The sequence below is a fragment of the Strigops habroptila genome, chromosome 8, assembly GCF_004027225.2.
Source record: "Strigops habroptila isolate Jane chromosome 8, bStrHab1.2.pri, whole genome shotgun sequence".
NCBI lineage: Eukaryota > Metazoa > Chordata > Aves > Psittaciformes > Psittacidae > Strigops > Strigops habroptila.
Window position 1 is genome coordinate 10,675,973 of NC_044284.2, and position 13,962 is coordinate 10,689,934.

At 45.1% G+C, this 13,962-nt stretch overlaps 1 protein-coding gene and 1 long non-coding RNA gene across 2 annotated transcripts in view; one reads left to right on the forward strand and one right to left on the reverse strand.

Moving 5' to 3' along the window:
* LOC115611355 overlaps nt 1-13,962 on the forward strand; it is a 16,961-nt gene continuing 2,999 nt past the window's right edge. Inside the window, exons 1-2 of the long non-coding RNA XR_003992545.1 lie at nt 1-112; nt 13,165-13,253. This is a non-coding gene — a long non-coding RNA (uncharacterized LOC115611355). The remainder of the gene's footprint in view (nt 113-13,164; nt 13,254-13,962) is intronic.
* Nucleotides 66-13,824, reverse strand: LIPH (lipase H). Its single transcript, XM_030494130.1, has 10 exons — nt 13,000-13,824; nt 8,704-9,071; nt 7,941-8,049; nt 7,737-7,838; nt 6,655-6,744; nt 5,404-5,571; nt 4,382-4,477; nt 3,293-3,404; nt 1,647-1,820; nt 66-256 (listed from the first exon to the last, which is right to left on the reverse strand). The coding sequence occupies exons 1-10, from the start codon at nt 13,049-13,051 to the stop codon at nt 184-186; spliced, it is 1,344 nt and encodes a 447-aa protein (XP_030349990.1). The 5' UTR covers nt 13,052-13,824; the 3' UTR covers nt 66-183.

Sequence of the window (13,962 nt, forward strand, 5' to 3'; positions counted from 1 at the left end):
CATCGTGTTTCTTATGTCAGTTCCACAACCTCGTTTATAAATCAGTTCGTTGACACAAGGCTCCCGCCGCACTGTCGCCTGGTCTCCGCAGGAGGTGACGAGGAGCTTTCGGGTGAGTCCTAGGATGGCTGTGAATCTGTCTGACACTTTCGGACGTGACACATGTAGGTCTTAGCTCCTACTTCAGCATGGGATAGGCTTGAAGGTTTGTTTGGTGTTCTCCATCAGGACTAGGTCGTACCTGCATAGCTGTGGTCTGCATAAACACAGTAACACAAGCCAGAAAGTGAAAGATCAGCCTATCTAGATCACCTCCCAGTCAAGACTCCCAGCGTGCTGGAGGCTCACATTAAATAAGTCACATTCTCAAGACAGTTAGCTTGAAGTCCACCTAAAGTGAGATTGACCTCAAGCCTTACCGAGGTCAGGGATACCTTGATGATATTTTCATTCTATTCTATGTTATCTTTTGCTTTTCCTTGTAGAAAAACAAACACAAAAGCCAGCAAACAAACTGAGGTATTGGCTATGGAGTTCATGGTTCCCTCTAAGCCAGTCTACACTTGTGTGCCCACTGAGCGGGGTGGTCCTTCCAGCTTGCCAATTCCTTGGTGCCAGTGTTAGGCATTGTGCCAGCATTTGCCACTGGGACCAGGCATTGATCTGGCTTAGAGCTAGAACAGGCAAAACACAGAGGAAACAGGGTTTCAGCTTTGTCTGGAAGTGACTATGGAGATAGGGAACAGGAGAAAGGGAGTATCAGTGATGGGGAGCTGCAGAAGGACTTTGCCTATTAGATATACACAATCTTTTCCTTATTGCAAGGCTAAAACAAGGGTAGCTGACCTTCATCATCTGCAAAGAAATATGTTCTGTAGCTCTGTCCTTTTTTATTTTGCTTCACCCTTCTCACTCTGTCATATGCAGTCCTTGGTTTAACTCAAATTTAAAGCATGGTATGGCTTGATGTCCACATACTGTCCTTGCACACAGGGTCAACCTGAAAGATTCTGTACTTGCTGAACTCAGGTAGAGATCCCATCCTCCAAAGGTGCCCTAGAAATCAGGTAAGCTTAAGGGTAGGGCTGCAGAGCAGACAGAGGTGACTGAAGCAGCTGTAGAAGTCTCATTTGCAGATGACCAGAGGCACCTGGTAGGTGCCTCACAATGCGAACAGTAGCCAGTGCTTTAGGGCATAGCAGTCAGCAGCTCCCAGTTACTGGAATTCCAGGAGTAAGTTAATCTCCCTGCTTGACTGAACTTAGAAATTGGCTGGGTTATAAAATGTGTATTTGGGGCTGGATATCTGTATTGCGTTTACCTTCCGCCCAGAGTTCAGGCCTGGGTAGCTTCTCAAAGGTCATTTTCCTGACCAAAGGTAAAAAGGTCAGGCCACGTCAGAGTCGGGCCACTAATTGCATGTTTTCAGCACAATAAGACAAAGTCTGTGTTCAAGTAGGTATTCACCTATGGGATTTGTGTGTATGAACTAAAGACAGCATTTATTCCCAAGATAGGTGTACAACAATAAAATGTGAAATAAATCTAATTCTTCTGGACAAACTCAGCCAGGCCAGGAATCTGGGAGATTGATTCACTTCTGTCCAGTCTGTAACAGTAGTAATGGCTCGTAAACCTCTGCTTACCTTTCTGGATTTGTAAGTGACCGGAACCTCATTTGGAGAATCCTGATTTTGAATTTGGGGCCAATGACAGATCCTGTGGAAAATGTCAAGGAAATTCTTTCTATGTTTTCAAAATCCTGGTCGAATCCAATTAGCAAGGTGATTTGGTTGTAACGCTGAAAGGCTGCAGCTTCTCTAAAGATAAAGCAGACAAGGTGTTGGAGAGTCACTAAGGGAATAGCACCACTTTTAATATATTCAGTATAATATTAGAAACAGCGCTGGGGGGGAGGACTGAACTTACAATCAGCTTCTGATTGACAGGAAATTCAGGTCCCAGGTGTGAACCAGCTCAGCCACTTTTGCACTCACTTATTTGGGGTGAGAGTGGGGACACAGAGGTCTGATGCCATATGCTCTGGTCCCAAACCATAATCCTCACTGTGATTCTGTTTTGAACCCAAGTGGACCAGGCTCAAATGATATTTGTACCTGGCTGTGTGTGCAGACCTGAACAATGAGTTACCTGTGGAGTTTGTAGAATACATTGCTGTATATAAACATCTGTTTGTAACAACACTGTATGGCTGAGGAAGCTCTACAAATGTAAGGCTGTACCTCGGGGCTATTAATGCCCTTAACTAAATTTCTGGTAGTTCTTTTCTGGCAAATGCAGCAGAAGCATCTGTGAAACAGTGCAGTGTTGACTGGAAATAATGGAGAGTAATCCAGCTTTCTCAGGATAGGAAAATAGCACAGGCCAAAAGCTGTGAAGCCTCGCAGGGCTGGGGTTTGACAGAATGTCCAGTTCCACTTTGAGATACGCATGATAACTGCACGGGTCTTGGTGCAGAAGCAGCACAACTGTGGCTGTGGCTGCACAACACATTCTTCATGTCACTGGTTGTATGGCCATTGTTCAAGGTTTTCCCTTACGAAGGTGAAGAGTGCAGTTGTGATGAAAGTGTATCCTGGTTGCAATGCTCAAAATGCCTGGTCTTGTTTAGAAGATTTAGGAGCCTGACAAAATGGGGCAGGTTTTAACCTGTCAGAGGCGTTTCCGATGCGTGTATGTGTAGACAAGCTGCCTGGTGGGCTGCCACACTGGATTGCAGTGGATTGCTCCAGTGCAAGCAGATGCGGCTGAGAGAATATGCAGTTAGAAAAGACTAGTTGAGCAGGACTTGTTTGGCTGAAGTGTGTTACGATCAATCATGAACTTGCTTGTCCACATAAGCACCAGTCATTGATTTGCCTCTCCAAGTGAAATGAATTGATTTGAATGTTACATATTCAGGCTCAGGTTCATCCCAGCTGTCTTGGGCACCCAGAGCTGGAACAGAACACTCGCTGGAAGGGGAGGGAAAGAGGGGGAGATTTGTTTTTCCTCCTGCTTTAGTGGAAGTGTAGGACGGCTGTGCCCCTGGCTGAGACTGTCCACTTCAGTCCTTTAAATGGCTGAGAAGAGCCCACACCAAAGGCCTGGGCTGTCAGCTGCTCTGCGTCGGGGGAGCCTGTCACAATTGCATAGGGCCAGGAAAGCCCTAAGGCATGTACACTGCCAAGTGCTAGCAGGGAAATGAGAGGAGGGTATCTTGCCTCCTCACAGATGCAGTCGAACCAAGTGGTTTGCTAACGTTTACAGACCATAGATCGGTAAGACTTACGGGTTAACTTTAGATTCTGCCTCCTTCCCAGTTTCATCAGCTAGTACAATGCTGAAGGTGCCTCTTCTGGTGTCTTTGTTCCATGTCATAATATCCACAAAGTAGTGGTAAACTGAGGGGAGAGAGAGCGCGAACGCGGTCAGACTCTGCATGCTTGCTCTGCTTTCCAGCCCAGCTCTGTGCCTGTCTGGAGCTGAGCTGTGGTCGGAGGATGTCTTCCTCCTACTCAATTCATCTCTAAAACCTCTCTCTCCATCCCACTTGCCATCTCCCTTTGCAGAGGTTGCCAGCAGATATTAAGGGATGTGTGGGAGAGCCCTACAGCAAGGGTTACACAAATGGCATGCAAGATGGCCTTTCAGCACACCGCCTCTCACTCCCTGCCTTCCCCATTCATTTTCAGATTGCCTTTTCTTTCTCCTGTCTGCTTCTGAATGTCTACTTCTGAACCCCTTCATTTCTTTCTTACCATCTTTCGTCCATCTTCTCCATCTCATAGCAGAATTGTCTGTTCTTTCCTCTAATCTGTCAGTCACAGAATTCACTCGCTGACCAGCCATAATCCCTGCCCATAGCTTGGTATGTTGGTGATCACAGAGGTGGAGAGAAACTTTGGGGAAACTTTCTTACACCAATTCTCCCCTGCCTGGGCCCTTTCCCTGTGCCTTTTTATTTTGTCCAGGATAGCTCTTTTACCTGTTCAGCTCAGAGCATGCATGTGACTCTCATTGTTCCCACACACCTTTTCCTTGCACCACACCTTGTGGTGTGTTGTTTTGAAACACAGTTTAGGAACTACCCTTTTATGTTTCATTTGCATGTACTCAGCAAATTTCCTAGCATTCTAAGCAAGATGAGCCTGTTCTTGCACATCTCTAGTGAGTAACTGGCTTTCACAGCACCAGGCAGGTTTGCAGATAAGAAATGTAATGGCAAGGCTGCAGATGGACACAATTCTATCCAGCAGCTGCTGGCTTTGCTTCTAAAATGCTGCCTATGATGCCAATTGCAACTAAACATCACTGCTCAGCTGTTGCTGAAGGAGGCAATACACAAAGAAAAATAATCTCAGAAATCTTAGTCACTTACTGCAGAATGGCTCTTTGTCTGCCGTATCAAAAAACATACTTGTCACTGGATGGCTCTGTTGTGTTAAATAGCTTTTCCACTCATGGGCATAATAACCTATAGATGACAGTTTGGAAAGAAAACAGAATTACTGCACAGGTATATAAGCAACTAAATTGCTGAAAATAGCAAAGCAAGTGTTTAAGAAATTGTATATTGCTTGCCAGCTGCATGGTAGTGCTGTGACACATGCTCCTGGGCTCTGCAGACTTGTACCAGGGCTTGGTTTGACTTGTGTAACTAAAGCCAGCTGAGTGTCTAAATACGCCTGGTTACTGTTCAACACTTATTGTAAGACTGATCTTTCTTCACATCTGATGACCATCCATGGTCAAAAAGGTCATTCATTTTGCAGTGCAGAATGAAAATCACCCCCTTAGCTTTGTGAGTTCATTTCTGGAACTGTCAGGGGTTTTAGCATCAGCATTTCAGAAACAGCAGCCTTCAGCTGGGCTGTCACATCCAGGCTGGGACACCTCTGTGGGTCAAACACCCGGAATACCCTTTGTCCATCCCACTGCCATTCCTTTTACAGTCAAGAGGGCTTTGTGGTGCTGACAATTTCTTAGAAAAGGTTCTGTTCTAGCAAGAACATGCCCCTATCCCTCAAACTCTGCAACTAATGGACTTTAAGCCATTGTTTCTGTGACTTTTGTGTAAAGACCCCAAGTCTTATTTTGGCTTTTCTAGTTCTGGATCCTTTACATGTGCATTTTGTTCTAGACCGTAACACGATGTGACTGTATAAAGAGCAGGGACATTTCTCAGGCCTGTTTTGCCTGCAGCAGAAGTTTGTACCTCTGCAGAAGTCAGGGAGACACCATCTCAAAAACCTCAGTGGAAATAAATGACATGCTTTTGCAAAGCACCGCGTTGTGTTAGCCCTTCAGCAAAACACTTGTCACGCTCCAAGTTACAGTAGTGATGGGCAGCTCTGTCAGACACGTGTATTCAGGATGTATTTACATTCCCTGGATCCTTACCTAGGATGGGGCATGGCATAGGCCAGAAGGTTTCGCAGCTGGCACACTTGCCATTCCGGTAATTCCTGTAGGAGTCACACGGGTACGCAGTGATATTGCAGCTCTGTTTCAGGGATGACATGAACAGGAAAACAGACCTCTGGTGGTCACATTTAAAATACTGCAATCCTTAATCATACACAGGGAAGAAATACTTTGTTAGCAACCCTCGTGCTTCAGGAAAACAGTATTAATGCACCAGCTAATAAGGACAGTCACTGACCAGTCTAAACACAGCAGATTGTACTTGGGAGCACTGGGCTGTGGCAGAACACTAAGTGGGCACTGGCCTTTCCCTTTGAGTGCGCTCAGCTCTGCCTATGTCTACTATGACTTCTCTTTTTGTCTTTTCTGATTTTAGGACCATATTTGTTCATATTGTTAGTCCAGTTTTAGAGGATCCAGCTGTGGACACTATTCAGTGTCAGGTGTTGTCTTCTTTTTTGGTATAAAAAGCTCTTTAGAAAGAGGTAAAACATAAAACGAGTTGTTGCATGAGCAGCAGAATGAGTGAAGCCTCATTTCCATAATAAAAATCCATATTTCCTATGGAATTTTGTTTCAGGCTGGTTTCCTATGCAGATTCTCTTGGGTCTGGAAAGGGTTGAGTTCACATTACTGCCTTTTCTTCCATGAGATGTCTTCTTCACCTAACTTGCATAAACCCAGTTCTGCTGCTGGGCTGGAAAGGGTAAAAGCTTTCTTGCACTCAAGACTAGGGCTCTACCTTCCAGACTGCACTGTCTGTCACTGCCAAGAAAGGTGCATTGGATTCGTTATAACTGTCTGCCCCACATTCATCTCGAGCCTGTTTTCTGAATAGATTCTTGCTATTGCTTGTCTTTGGAGTTTTGTGTGTGTTCTAAGTAGTAGTAGTAGTAATAATAATAATAATAATAAAAATACCACTACAGGTTTTCTAAATGTAGTCACAAAATAAAGGCACAAATCCACCAGATGACTTTGTGCATGGAAAATTAATCCTATTTGCATTTGTGACAGAACAGGATTACCCCTGACTCATATGTCTGCCTGATACACATCAGCTAAACCCCCGTTCCATCACTGTGCCACGTGAGTGCTGGGAAGAGATTGCTGTCGTCGTTTTCCCAGAATTTAGGTTTCATGTATTTTCCAAGCCATGATGATGTTTCTCTGGCCTTCTCCTCTTTTACTGTCAGTGTTTGTGCAACTCAAGGCAGAATTAATTACCAGAAAATATTGTCAGTGGGCAGCCAGGCTGGTCGGTCCCACCGTTGGGGTAGAAGTCTATGTGGCCTAATGCTTCTCTGTACCCTAGTCCTGACAAAAGAAAATATGAGAGGTGAGGGGAAGGAATATTGAATCATAAAATGCAGAAGAAGGAAACATAAGAAACCAACTAGGTGGAAAAAATAGTTATTTAGCTCTAGGATGCCTGCCTGTGCAGGAATATTAATGTCATTCATCTGTTTAGGCAGCAGGCCAAACGGTTGTGACCCAGCTGTGTCATTTTAGCAATGCTATCAAATACCTAAAATAAGCCTGTGCATGCGACAGTACAAACTTTGGCTTTTTGTGTCATTGTGTGAGGGAGAGGAAAAGGGATGTGAAACACTGGGTATTGCTGTGCTGTTGAAGTCTGCATTATTGGAAGGGCTGGGAGAAGATGAGAGGCAGCAATAAGGTGAGAAAGCAAGCCCAATGGGGTGGGATGCCAGTGTGAGCAGACCTGAGGGCTTGCATCACACTGCTGCCCTGGCTGTGGGTTTGAAGATGTGCTGTGCACTGGCTGGGAAAGGAAAGGGCAGAGAGATATTCCAGATTCACCCTGGAGGAGGGTTTTAGCCTATAGGAGGTGGGATGAAGAGTGGAAGCATCATGCGGGGAGCCACGGGGTTGGGAATAGCTGATCTGCTGTGCAAGGCATTGAGCTGTGTGATTAGCTTTTGGGATGACCCCGCAGTGTGAGGTTAGTGTGGAACTGCTCCGGCAGGACTGTGTGCTGTGGTAGCAACAGGGCACTCCTGCACCAGTGCCTAAGTCCTTGCTATTCATGGGCCACGAGGCTGTAATTGCTATAACGCAGCAGCATGTTTGAAATGCAAATAAAACAGCAGCTCCCGAGGGAGTGCTGATGACAGCGAGGACAACACAGGGACACAGAGCCCTTCACAGCACCACTGAAGGAGACTGCTGTCCTCCTGGGATAAAGGAGCAAGGATCGCTGCTGCCTACCAGAGCCCCTGCTTTCCCATGCTCCCCATCAGTCCCTAGGTTTCTTTGTTATGGTAAAGAGGACACATGCCACATACCATCGGTGTCTGAATGAATGACATCAACAAACTGTGCATCTGTAGAGTCCAGCCTCTCACTGGGTGGTTTTCCTCTGTACAAGGGGCCTGCTGGGTCAAGGCCTGCAATACAAAGCCAGGCATATGGTGTCACTTCAGCACTGACTCCGTTCACGGTGAACAGCTATCCTTGAAGCAAAAGGACTGACAGGAGGAAGAACTTACCCGTGATTCTTCCAAGTGCACCATCAAACATCTGCCCCACAAAGCCAGAGATGTGTGCTCCCAGGCTCACTCCTATCATGTGCACGGAGTTAAGGGATGCTCCGTCAATCTGAGATTTAAAAGTACTCGTGGTCACAGATTTTAGGCACATGAAAGGCACAAACAATAGCAGGAGAAGCAATGTAAATGCATCTCCCTACTTTTCCCACATTCTCCCTTGGTGTGTTCCACTCTGTAAATATTCCCCCTTTGATGGTCCCCCAGTACCACCAGCACTCATGTTTGAGGCCCACAGCTCTGAGAGAGCTGTGGTGAGAACCACTCAGGCAATGGTTGTATCTTACTGGGGCAGTGACTACAAGTGTGGAAGGAAGGAATATTCATCGACCCCATGAGTACAACTCCATTTGCCCCACATGTGGTTCCTGCAAGAATTCCAGTGTCATCATTGCCTGTGCCTGTGCAACAGCTTAGAGGAGTTGCAGTAATGGATGCCCATAAGCTGACTTTTGGACATAAAGGAAGTGGAAATAGAGTTTCTATGGGAAACTCTATTGTATGGGAAAACACATCTGTAGAGTTTTGTATCCAGATATGTAAACTGAATAGTGCAACAAAATACCTTCATACTAAGTCTGAGGGTAGAATTTGGTGCTGCACTATAGTGCTGTGTTTTAAAATTGCTGCTGTTTCAAACACTTCCTTTGTGCCCTTTCCATATGGTGCGTTAATGACTGTATGATAATGTGAGCGTTCAACTTACCAGCATCTCATCAATCAGTTTCTTCAGAATCTCAGCAACTTTTTTGCAGTTTCTGGAAGCATGGCTGTAGATGAGAGTTGTTGCCCCATGGTTCCAGTCCACAACGATGACATTCATGTCTTCTACAGAAAGCAGGAGACATACCAAGTCCGGGATCCAGACTGGGGCAGAGCCTGTGAGCCGGTATCCATGGATGATGAAGGTAGTTTTCTTGGTCACATCCAGATACTTGGAGGCTGGTGAGTCGAGCTCTTCAGCACAGGTTGGGTTCTGTCTGGTGTAGAGCAGCAGCTTCACTTTCAGGTGTGTCCCTACCAAAGCATTGCCGATGCTGAGAGCTGTGAATGCAGGGCATGTCTCCTCGGGATCTGAAAACAGCACAGTGTGGCAATCCTGAGGTTAGCACCAACATGTTTGCATTGATCTCTTCTTCCTGCCAGTCCTGCACAGGCACAGGAACATATGTTGTGAGCTACTTCTTTTCTCTCCATTGTGTTCATGACTGGAGTTACCCTGAACCCTAGGCTTTTTTGCCATGTGTACCATCTTGGAGCAGCACAGTCTTGCTTCCACTAGTAGCTGGGAGATGGCATATACTCTCTCCAAGAATCGCACTAGTGTGAGGAGGGTATTAGGGACTGACAGCTAGGATGGTTGCTGTATTGGTTTGAGGGCACACTCAGATGCTCTGGACAGGTTCTAGGATAAAGAGATACCTTCATGGTTTGTTTGTAACTGGAACTGACAAGCTGCTGAGGATCTTGCTGTTGTGAGGGACAGCTCAGTGCTTCATTTGTATTTGCAGATGCAGCCTGCTGTTTCAGACTGCAAAATGGGACCCCCTTTGACTGCATGAGTTATGTTACTGATACTGTTTTATACACAGCTGAAGAGTAACTGAAAATTATGTAAGTGCTGCTTTATGGGATGGTCTCTGCCATTTGAAAGCCTGTCTTTGTTCCTTGCTTTTCCAGCAGAGGAACTTCAGAGCCTTCAGAGTCCAATACAACCTCCAATAGGGCGCTGGCAGGGAACGGAGTAACTGTCTCCAGACAGACACTGCTTATGAAGGCTCTCTCAGGTTTTGTAGCCTCTTCCTGGGTCACAATTCTTTTCTGCAAATCCCCTTAATCTTATTGAATAACCTTGTGGGAGAGAGAGTCTCTCTGACACATGCAGCCTGGGCTGCAATTAATTGTTCAGGCTGCAGTTGCTAGAGAAATCTTCCTGGGGTCTGTTGTTTGAGGGGCTGTGCAGTAGGTAGAAGGGTTTAGAAACCCCACAGCTGTAAGCTAATTGAGCTCGAGCAAATCTTCATTGCCCTGTGTGTTTCAGTTTCTGAATGATGAAACTCTCACAGTTTCTATGAGCAACTCTCCCTGTTCTCCTCCTATGGAAATCAGAAGCGTAAGAGTGATATAAATGCTATGTGCCCAGCACATAAAGTAATCTGCTCAGTTGCCATAGTTCTGCTAATTACTTTGTAGAATTCCCAGGAGCTCCAGAAATAAAAGTTAATAGGCTGGAAGTATGTTGCAGTTAAGTCCAACTGGATATTTTAAATTGCTACCATAAATTCAGAAATAAATTTTAGCACTAGAAGCCCATGGAGTCCTTCCTGTATAAAGCCTATGGTAAAATATGACTAAGTGGGACAGGAGTAGTGGAAAATGAGCCCTCTGCCAGGGCCAGTGAACCTCGGCTGAAATCAGTGGCCTTTGAATTGAGGGTGTTCTGCCTCTGTAATGCTTCAATTAGGGCTCACAGGGGCAGTGGGACCCTGGGTCCTGCTTGCAAGAGTAAAGGTGACCTGGGTGGCTGTCTCCTGAGCAGCTTGCTCTCACCTCATTCTTACAGTGCTAAGATGCTCCAGAGAAACAGCAAGAGTTCTCCTGTGACGCTGCTCACATGGAGATCTCGAAGTAGCTAGCAGAGAAAAGGCATCGTTTTTTGCTGCTATACACCAGCACACACAGTGATACTCAGCGACTGTCCTCTAGGTGCTACTGCAACATAAATAATACAACGATATTTCTTTCTCATTAATAACCAGAAATTGTTTTATTCTATGGTATTATTCTATAGTATTGTTAATCATCTTTACCACCACTGAAGCTGTAGGAGTACAGGCAGAAATGCAGGCAAGAATTACTTCTATATGGTACAAGAGTGCACTGATTGCTTCGTTTGTTTCTGTATCTCCTGCATTGTGCTGAGACTTGCCCAGAGGAGCGCTATGTTTGTCAGCAGAACAGCCCAAACCTTCTGCTAAAGAGGAGCTTTTAAAGAGCTGATCAGCATTTGCTAATACCTAACACAGGAACTGTTTAAAAAGCCTTGTTGTATCGGCACCAAGTCTGTTAATTTGTTCTATTTTGATTAACAAAAATCAGATCAGTGCTAATAGTGGGGGGAAACCTGCCAGCTTCTCTTCTGGCAGGCTGGTACATATCCCAGACTCATCCACCATGTGTTACAAAAGCTGACACATGGGGGCAGCCAGTTATCCTGGCTTTGCTCTTCATTCTGATAAGCACAGTGAATCCTACCCAAATGGCTGGAATTGTCTTTGAAACTCCAGCATGATTTCTCTGATGGGCAAGAGGCTTATTGAGATTAACTCTGCAAGCAAGTAAGTGAGGTGGAAACTTAGACCCTGGCACTGTATTTAACCCATGTCCAACAGACCTCTTCCCTCCAGGAAAGGTGAATAAATGTAGCAATTAACCCAGTGTCCCATTAACTAGCTTCCAGCCCTGCCTAGGCCATTAGCTTGCTGAACAGCCTCAGGCAATTCACTTTTCTCTGTCTGCTCAGTTTTCTGGTATGTAAAATAGGATGGCAAGCACTAGTTTCCTGGGCAAGGTGCTCTGAGATCTCAGCACCTGTAGCAGCTACATATCTGTCTGTTAAACCCATGTTCCTACGTGGGACGTGGACATCTTTTCTCACAAGCCTGAGATCAGTCTCTGAGGTGCTAATGCAGCAGGATTCTGAAGTTCTGAAGTTACATATATGAATATGAATATATCTATATATATATGTGTAACTTCAGAACCACATTATATATCTACATAGCTTCAGAACCAGGCTTTTTTTCCCTTCTGTCCTGGATGTTCTTCTCTCCTGGATGTTCATCTGCCCAGGATGCTCATCCTGTGGACAGGCAGGGTTTACAGTAGTGGCATTTTGGGGCTGTGATCTGGAGGCTGTCTGCATGAATAGAACAGCAGCTGAATTTTTTAACTCCACCAGTCTGTCCTCTTGCAAAGTGAAGTTCCAACAGATTTTCACTTCAGAGGGTCAGATTTGCAGTTGTCCTAGCTGTGGCCCTTGGGAGACTGTATTTCCACGCACAGCCTGTGAAGGGGGCTGCTCTCCCAGTCAACACCTTGCATGGATCTCAGATAAGTGTGTTGCTGCTTCTGTGCCTGTCTGCAGTTTCACTGACACTGAAAACACTGTCACCTTGCCTGGGCTTTTTACAATGTGTTCCAACAGATTTGTCCTATGCATCAATAATGAGTCTTCAGCTTTAAGCACACTTGACTATCACACAGCAAATCCCAGTAGCATTAGCGAAGCTTTCCATCACTTCCACAGAGAGAGTATGCCCTCTACTTCTTAAATGGGTCTTCAGTATCTCACTGGGTTTCCTCAGTGCCTTTTTCCACCTCTTATGACTACATTTCCTAAAGCATATTTAAAAAACTAAGCAAAATGCGACCCCAGGATTACTCCAGAGAACCCGATGAAATACAAGTTGTTATTTACAAGAATTCTTCTGGGGTTTTTTTAATCCTATGTTTTCCCTATAAAGCAGAGAGCTATAACTTGACTTGCTCCCATGTGTATGGTAACACAAGGCAGTACATTTGTTTATTGTTACACAGGTTGATTCTTGATAGGGCTGCGAGGATATCAAATGAAGCTTATGTTCATGAATGGTAATTCATCCTTCGCGTCTGTCATGTGAGACACTGCTGAAAAGAAATCATTCTTCTCTGAAGATTTCAAATGACATTTTCAGTGTCAATGGATAGTACTTATATAAGAGGAATGTTTGCAAAGGGAGGAAAAGATAATAAAAATGACTGCTGGTTTTATATTTGGAACTCTTAGAGCTGACTACATTCATGTAACCAGTATAATTTGCTTTGCCAAAATAAATAATGCTGGTGAAAAACCCTACGCAGTAACTGTAATGCAGAGAGTAGATATATTCATGCTTCTGCAAAGCACAGAAAGCGTGTTATATTTGACAGAAACATTAAAAATAAATGTTTGATTTCTTACCTGTTTTCACCCCATACAAAAGGTAGATGAACACAGCACACAGCCTCAGCATAAGGACTTCCACATGCAACTTCTGCGGGTAAAAGGTTTGAAGGATCCCACAATTTCTTTGGCATGTGTCTTCCGTCTCTGACAACAGTTTGCTCTCTCTTTTTTTCCTGCCAGTAACCGTAGGTGTGGTGAAAGGAGGAAGTTACCAGCCAAGAAATGAAGACCAGTCTTTAGTTATACAACTAAAGCTTCTTCTGAAAGAGGTGGGGCACCTTCTATTTTACCAGGTCTTCTTATTTTAAATCTAGTTTGCTCTGGGAAATGACTAATCCAAGACACAAATGGTTTGGTATCACAATGTAAGCAGCAATTTGACTACAGGTGTTGAAACTAAGGAAATTATTGCATGTATGTTGCAAAGAATGTCAATAGGCAGTGAAGATCCTGTGTGTCACTGCAAGTCTGATAAGCATCTGGGCAGGGCCAGCACTTGGTTTCACAGGGCCCTACATTGCAGGATTCATGAGGATCCCTACTCTCCCATGTCCCTCCAGCTGTGCTGAGCACTGTGGCCCAGCATCCCTTCTAATCTATGAGACCCTGTTACCTCAGGCAAGAGGCACAGCACTATGGTGTGACAAAGGGAAGGTACCAGTTTGAGTCAGTCTGGGTCTCCATTGGGCTGCCAAGTGACTGCTGTGTTGGACGACACTACATCTGGTGCCCTCACCACAATTTCTTGCAGACCTGCTGGAACCTCATGAATTCAGCTCTAGTTCAAGTAAGAAAGGGTGTTCTTTTTTCCCTGCTGGATGGGAGGAAGAGAGCAGATATAAAGACCACTGTCAGGGGCAGGAAAGGAAGTCTGAAATTGGAGCTGGAAGATCTAGCGGCAAAATTGGGAACATGAGGTGGTGGGAAGTTTGTTAAGAGGTGAGAGGAGACGGGAAGAGAGAGCAGGGATGGCTGCTG